Source organism: Dipteris shenzhenensis, chromosome 17, assembly GCF_047967505.1.
Source record: "Dipteris shenzhenensis isolate YYH24624 ecotype China chromosome 17, Dip_SZ_1.0, whole genome shotgun sequence".
NCBI classification, from domain to species: Eukaryota; Viridiplantae; Streptophyta; class Polypodiopsida; order Gleicheniales; family Dipteridaceae; genus Dipteris; species Dipteris shenzhenensis.
The window spans coordinates 29471807-29479034 of NC_141612.1; the positions used below are offsets into that span (position 1 = coordinate 29471807).

The 7228-nt window shown below is 45.5% G+C and overlaps 1 protein-coding gene across 3 annotated transcripts; it reads right to left on the minus strand.

Annotated features, from left to right (window-relative positions):
- Window positions 1–610: 610 nt before the first annotated feature.
- On the minus strand, window positions 611–6045 carry LOC147891955 (uncharacterized). Of its 3 annotated transcripts, none has more exons than XM_087389045.1 (5): window positions 4439–6045; window positions 4122–4271; window positions 3972–4037; window positions 1891–1959; window positions 611–1799 (listed from the first exon to the last, which is right to left on the minus strand). In XM_087389045.1, exons 1-5 carry the CDS (start codon window positions 5552–5554, stop codon window positions 1725–1727), a joined length of 1476 nt encoding a protein of 491 aa, XP_087245171.1. In that variant the 5' UTR covers window positions 5555–6045; the 3' UTR covers window positions 611–1724. The 3 variants fall into 3 exon arrangements, 2 of the variants coding, with proteins under 2 accessions (XP_087245171.1, XP_087245172.1); XR_015542536.1 differs by having other exon boundaries at window positions 1732–1799; window positions 3972–4032; XM_087389046.1 differs by lacking the exons at window positions 3972–4037; window positions 4122–4271.
- Window positions 6046–7228: the final 1183 nt, after the last annotated feature.

Genomic DNA, 7228 nt, shown 5'->3' on the forward strand with positions numbered 1-7228 from the left:
TCGACTTAGCCGAATGGTGACTTCTATTTTGTCCAAAACAATATAGTTTCATGTCCCTCTACAAGGCCAACTCTACCCTACTAAATTCAAAATGCAGATTCTCTTGGGTTGTGCATATACTATGAATCAAATTACTATGTTGTGTTGAATGCAATGTGTTATAAACCCAAGGGCATGTTCCTTGGTCTTATAATTTTTGGAAAGAAAGCGTGCCAACTCTTCCTTCACACAAATGTGTGGTTATTTAAGTGCTAAATGCAAAGTGCTATGCACCGAGCAAAAAATGCCTTCCAATTATCTAACATAACATGTACTCTCATTTTTTATATTTAATTTCAAGCTATATGATGAATGTGAATTTCCATGTACCTAAGGAAGGGCATACTCCTTGGTCTTATAATTTTTGGAGAGCAAGCATGCAAACTCTCCCCTCACATAGGGGCGTGGTTATTAATGAATGTAAGCAAAATGCAAAATTCTTTTCGATTAACAAATGTAACAACATTTACACTCATTTTCAATATTCAAGCTCACTTTCTTTCTTTAAAAAACTGAATAGAAAATCCTAAACCAAAGAAATCTTCTTTCTCAATACAGTTGCATGCCCTGATCTAGTTTTCACATATATTTGCTACCAATGAACGCTTGCTTGACTTCTGCATAAGGTCATGTTCATGGGCAACTAATTAGCGTCTGTTGCTCGAACTCGGTAGCATAGTATAGCGCTGGTACTAATGAACCAGAATGTTGCTATCTAATAAGAGGACCAGAAGAATGCCACGCGAGAACGTGCAGCAGCGCGCAGTGTAAAAAAGCATACCGTCAAAGCAGCTTTCCTACCGTTCCACAGTCGTAGTCATGCACACAGTACATGAGATTAGTGCAAGTGGAAAAGTGCAAAAATTGAGTCAAATCTACAGCTTTACTTCCGTTCCAGTAGAGCACAAGCTTGTATTTTGCCCTCCATGAAGGCTCCAGCCAAAGACAACCCATACAGCCACGCTACTGGCCAGCATCCACACACCGTATGCGTTGCACCAACACCTTGCCAAACATTATCTTAGGAGAAGGCAAGGGACGGGTTTCAGGAGAGAAAGCAAAGCTTGATCACTGGAAGAACTCTCATAATTTCAAATGTTTTGCAAAATCAACAGACGCCCAGCATTCGATAAAGAAGAAGTGCACTTTTCAGCACCATTAAAGACGTAGTAAGTTGCAACGCCGTGGCATAGGGGTCTCTGCCAAATCAATCATGCTTTCTCCCCACACTAATTTGCACATTTATCTTCAAAAGCATGGTCTTTTGACAGACTTGCAAACATAGGGGCAGCTGTGCTCTAAAGAATAAAGTTGCACACTCCGATTTTAAAGAACTATCATCAATACAATGAATGGCATGGAGTCTCCAATGACATATTGGAATGTCAGTCACAACGCAGGGGACTAGCAATAAGTTTCATGAAACATGCTTCAATGCCATTATCCCAAAATGCTAGATTGTCTCACTTGTTCTGACTTGAAGGTCAAGGGAAAGTTCAGTTTGGATCTTGGCCTGGCCATGTGAAGATGCCACAGAAAACAAGTCATTTGCGTAGCAAGGCATTCCCACACCGAGACAACTTAGCATACAGCATATACATCACACTTGGAAGTGATGAGAACATCGGCAACAACGTACTGCCCATTAACCTATGCCAACCTGCACCTTTGCAACATGCAGAAGATTACCCTTCCGGCTGCACATGAAGAAAATTGTGCTGACACTCTTCATTACATGAGGGTCGATTTTCTGACAACAGCTGCACAAATTGGGAGCAGTATTCAGACGAAAAACATGGGAGCCTTCCGGTGGAGTATCGTATGCAATAAAGACAAATAAAAAGAAGATACCTGAACCTGACGCTGAAGATATTTCACATATTCAACAGCTTCATGAAGCATGTCAGCAGTGTTGGCTTGCTGAAACCAGACATGAAAAGCTCATGTGAGATGTTTTTGGTCATGTTTCACAACTTCAACAAAAAGCCAGACGTCTGTGGCAGAGGACTGGGGGGAGGCCGCAGTCCTCCAGCTATTTAAGGATGCTTTTACATTGAAGGGAGCAGAAACAGTAGGGACACATTATGTTCGATTTGCATCTAGAGAAAATCCACGATGGTTAGACACATGATCAAGAATTGTGAGGTAACGTGTAATGTGAGATGCCGAATAGCGTGTCTTGGTGGGAATAAAGAGGGCTTGTTTCTTAAGTCTGTCAACATGGATGCTGTCCCACCTCTATCTGTAGAAGGCAGCCCATTGATGAAATCCATAACTATTGTGCCCAGTTGCTTCTAGAAAGAGCAACGGCTGCAACAACCAGCTGAAAGTATCCTATATCTGTAGAAGGAAGCCGAGTGGTGAAATCCTGTATCTATAGAAGGCAGCCCAGTGATGGAATCCTCTATCTATAGAAGACAGCCCTGTCCATTTTATTTTGCTGACATGGCACACATTCAGCAATATATTTCACCACATCTCTCCAAAGACCGTCCCAAAAGAAACTCTACTTTATCCTTTCATAGGTCTTACTCGAGAAGAGTCTTCACAGCAGCCAGAAGAGAGGTCTTATTTCAACGCTTTGATTCTTTCAAGATTAAAATTGACTTGGTACTTTCAAAGATCAGTTCTCAGCTTCTTGAAAGCCCTAGGGAAGCCTGAGAAGGAGATCATCCTGCTAAGGGACAGATTTTAGCAGAGGAGTATGAAAAGGAGGAAGGTTAAGGACAGGCCCACAGAACAGGAAAAGACCATGAAGCCCGAGGCTTTCAAAGGAGTTGAGAGGATGTTATAGATGAGAGGATGAAGGTCTCAGGGCGATTACTCTATACGACATTTAACACAATAGGTTTGAATGGAAGGACTTAGAACCATTTATAGACAAGAGGGGACCGTACATGTACGGACGGGACTTCTAAGCTTGCACGTGTTACATGGTTTTTTATAGAGTGACCGTCCTGGGATGATGGTAGAGAAAATTCTTTGGAAGAGGATGAGCTCATAGATAATGATGGCCAGCTTAGGCAACAGCTAAATATTCCATGAAATCTTTTCACACATTAGACTATATTCCACATGTTACTATATCCTTAGCTCTAGGGCCTTCCACCTTAGGATGTAGGCTCCCCTCTAGGATCTCTTCTAGCTTAGGGCTGGTTATTGGTAAACCATGGTTAGCGAGGGATGTAACACACGTGGAGGAGAGCCCAGAGCAATGCTAGGACCTCAACAAGTAGCCACAAGCAGCAGCATACATTTGAGCATCAGATGAGCATCAGGTGGCTACGAATCTGTTTCATTACTAGCAAGGTGGCCAGTCTGCCCCAGATTGAAGAGGCAGGGCCTTCAAAAATTAAGGGCGAGTTCGTTCCTCCCATTTCAGTAACAGCTGCAGCAGCAGCCAATCAGGCCTACGCCATGTAGGAGCCTCTAAGCATGCACTGAAGATAGCCATGTTGGGCTCACATCCAAAGATCTGTGGAGCACTCCATTAAGCACGGCCTCAAGTAAGTCTTTCTACCCGCGTGCGTAGCCATTGCTGGGCCTTCCAATGAACCTGGTGTCTACTCGTTAAAGCAATAACGATAAATAATCTTGACAAGGCAGGGACCCAAGGGCGATCCTGTTACGTCTTCTCATGTTTTTTTAAAAAAATTTTCCCACACGCACAGCGAGGGGGGCAACTTTGCGCGTCTTTCCAAAGGAATCGAACATGGGCAGGCAGCTCAGGTGGGCGAACGCCCAAGCTGCCTCTTTTCATGTTTGATGCTATCTCCGTGCAACTGTCCGCATCTCCACTCCAGTGCCAAAATCAAATCTCCTGAGCAGCTGAAGAGAGAGAGAGAGAGAGAGATGCTTTTGCTAACAAAATTTGCATTCTGCATGAATGACTTCTGCAAGAAGAGAGAGAGAGAGAGAGCGCGCGCTCTCACCTTGTCCACATTTGGTATAAGCTCTTGAAGCTTCCTCATGCCCTCACTAATCTTCGTCCTCCTAACCTAGAGTCCAGACGTAGCTTCAAAAGATCAGTCCTTACAGAAGTATCACTCAACATGGATTGTAACAACAGGTCAGAAACTGACCCGCTCTGCAATACTACGTGGATGAGTAGCACAGCCTCGCTTAGCCCGAACCAAAGATCCCTCCACGCTTACAATACTTCCTGGGCTTGAGGTCACAGGAATAGTAAACTGGTTTGGCGGACTGGCAATATGTTCTTTTGCACATCTTTGCTGCATGGAAGTCAGAGTAAAGTCCTTGTAAATCCGCGAATCCACGACGTTGTACATTTTTTGCAAAATAAGAAGTGTTAAAGAACATTTGAGATCAACCCCCCAAATATAACGCCTTTAAGGATAACTGAGATGTTAACGATTTCTGCCGCAGTTCAGAGGCTTACAGATGAGTCCGTTACGACCAAGCGTTGAAGAACCTTGGCTTCCATTTCCCTTCCTCTTTTCTTTTGTCCGAATGCTGCAATATCATGGTCTATAGAGCCTCTCCCAAGCTCGTCGCAGTTGCTAGTTGCGTTGTTAGCGATGAATGCTGCCCCTCCTCTTCGGTCAAAGGTGCATTCCTCAATAGAGTTCCCGGATAGAGAAGACATGGACCTTTCTTCGCCTACCACAGAAATCTCGTCAAGCGATAATTGAGATAATAGACCTGCAGGTGAGCTACTCTGTCGCAATAGACCACTTCTTCTTGGCCCAGAAAGTGATTCCACTACAGCCGGGCCGTTACCATCAACCACGTTCCCCAACCCATTAGAGCTGGAGAAGCTCGCTTCTGTCCCAGGTTGTCCTATGATTGCTAGCGAACACCTTTTCCCTCGAGTATTAACTTCAGCGACTCCATGGACTGCGGGTGGCATGTAAGACTTGGAAAAGTGGGAGATGGGTCTCTCGCTGCTTTCTTCCGTCACCAATCTCGAGAGAAAATGGGCAGGGGAACTGCTGTGTCGAATAAGATTACCCTTAGCTCGAGGAAGAGTACTTAAGTTCGAAACTGGACTCAGGAGTGCGTTGTGAGCGCTACCGTCTATTGTGCTCCAATGGCTTGACTGCGCCACCTGCTGGCTACCTGGCAACGGAGCACCACAAAAATTGTCTAGTGGTCCTTCCGGTGCATGCTCCAAAATTGCAGAGAGAAGGCCCCCGTGGACATCTTCTGTTAAACTACTGCCTCCTGTTTCCATGTACTGAATCACTCTGCTCTGGTCTGGCTCCTTCCTGGTAGAGCCTGCGCGAGCTTTATCTACTTCGTGAGTGGTAGGAAAGGTGGCGGAACTTGAGTGGTCATTCAAAAAGGATGGAGCAAACTCGGAAGTCTCGGCCTGACTAAAAGTACTCGAACCCCGTGGGAAGAAGTCCTCGTCGACGAGACATGCAAACATGGAGCTGGGAGCAGAGTGATAACGCATCAAACTGCCAGAGATGTTATCAGTAAAATTTCTCTTGGCGTCGGCTCCAAACAGGGTGGGGGACCAGAGAGAGTCTAATCCAGCATCGAGTTCCATCGCTCCTTTTGATTGAGCTTGATCGCACGCTTTCTCGATTTAGACGGAGCAAATGGCGGAGGCTGGAGGAACAGCTCTCGAGTGAATACGATGCAACACCGAGGCAATGCTAATTATAGGCAGCTCCCAAAAGGGCCATGTCCCACTGTGTGGAGTTCCAAATGCAGCCGGATATTTTGCGACAGAGTGGAGCAGGAGAGGAAGAAAAAAAATAAATGACTTATAGGAGGAGCAAAAGGGAGAGGGATGGAGTGTTCTGCAGATTGCAAGGTACTGAAAGCAGGATGGAATACGTTAAATTCAACAAAGGGGAGAAGGAGATGGATGATGGATGGGGGAGATGGCGATGGAGCAATGAAGGAGGTGGTTCGAGGTGATGATGAACTGGAAAAGCGAAAAGCCATTGAAGACTAATAAGATGAGGATGAAGAAGAAGACGAAGAAGAAGAAGAAGTAGACAAGGGTCTGATAGAGTGTCAGCCATAAAACTGAGTGTGTTGAAAATTCAAATGATGATGATGATGATCGACGACTTTTTATTAACTTCACACATGAAGCACCACTTCAGATCACGCGAATCCGAATCTTTTTGGCCTCATTCCGATATTCTTCATCCCTTCACCACCACCTCCCTGCTCGCTCCCTGCTCTGTGTTGCTGCGTCCGGCGTTCTCCTGTGTAGCTGTCTTCGTCGTCACTGGGATGAACTCTCCCTCGGCCCCAACTTGCAACCCGGCTCACCCTTTCCCCCTATGGAAAGCTTCTGCACTGGATCTTTCCTTCCCATCGTCGTCGGGTTGGAATCCCACATTTCGTAGACTTTGGGCTAGCATTTGACTGCCAAGGAGCTCCCCCGGCTAGGCCAGCGCTCAATCTCCATGGCGCCTCTCCAATCTACCACTAGTGGCGCTGCCACTAGCTAGCACAGGCAGACGCTCTTACGGGCTATGCTAATTCTGTGCGATTGGCGGTGCATCATTTAAGGGCACACAAATTTGCAAGAGGTTACGTGCATTCAGGCGACGTCCTTGAGTGCACAAATTGGCACCTTAGTTTGGAGAGATGGCAATTCGAGCACCTTTGTGCCAACCCATCTCTTCCTCGAAAATTCTCTCTATTGCTACTGGATTGACCGCCTTGGTCGTATTGCTTCTTGCGGCAATCTCTTTCATAGTGCCAAACTTATGACAATAGTTGCACTGAATGTTTGACACATTGGTGGATGCATTCCCTTGTCCTTGGAATCTTCCTTGATTGAAATGATTTTCTCTTTGCTGATGTTGATGTTGCTGAGGATGATGCTGATTCTGATTCTGGCTTTGATGTTGATTTTGTTGCTGATGATGACCACTTCGGTGGAATGATCTGCCTCTGCCTCTGCTTCTATCTGAAGCTGTGAATGCTTGATCATTGGAATGATCTTAGCGTGCGTGAATGGCTTGAGTTCTGAGTTCTTCACCAAGTAACACTGACTGAAGTTCTTTCAGTGTCGAAATTTGCCGTTGGATGGCAATACTCTGGACTAGATTCTCGTATCCCTCTCCTAGTCCATTCAGGATGACTTGAACCATTTCCGCTGGATTCATGGTCTGTCTTGCTATTGGCTCTTTTCCACGGCTTCCGCAGAAAGAGCAGGGTATTTTCAGTATGTAGGGTTCCGAGGCTTTTTGTCATC

Excerpts from the sequence above, each read along its gene's own strand:
- LOC147891955 (XM_087389045.1), bottom strand. The coding sequence starts at position 5,554 with ATGGAACTCGATGCTGGATTAGACTCTCTCTGGTCCCCCACCCTGTTT. Across the intron at positions 1,960-3,971 it reads TTATACCAAATGTGGACAAG|CAAGCCAACACTGCTGACAT; the intron begins GTGAGAGCGCGC and ends GTCTGGTTTCAG. Across the intron at positions 1,800-1,890 it reads ATCTTCAGCGTCAGGTTCAG|CTGTTGTCAGAAAATCGACC; the intron begins GTATCTTCTTTT and ends CAATTTGTGCAG.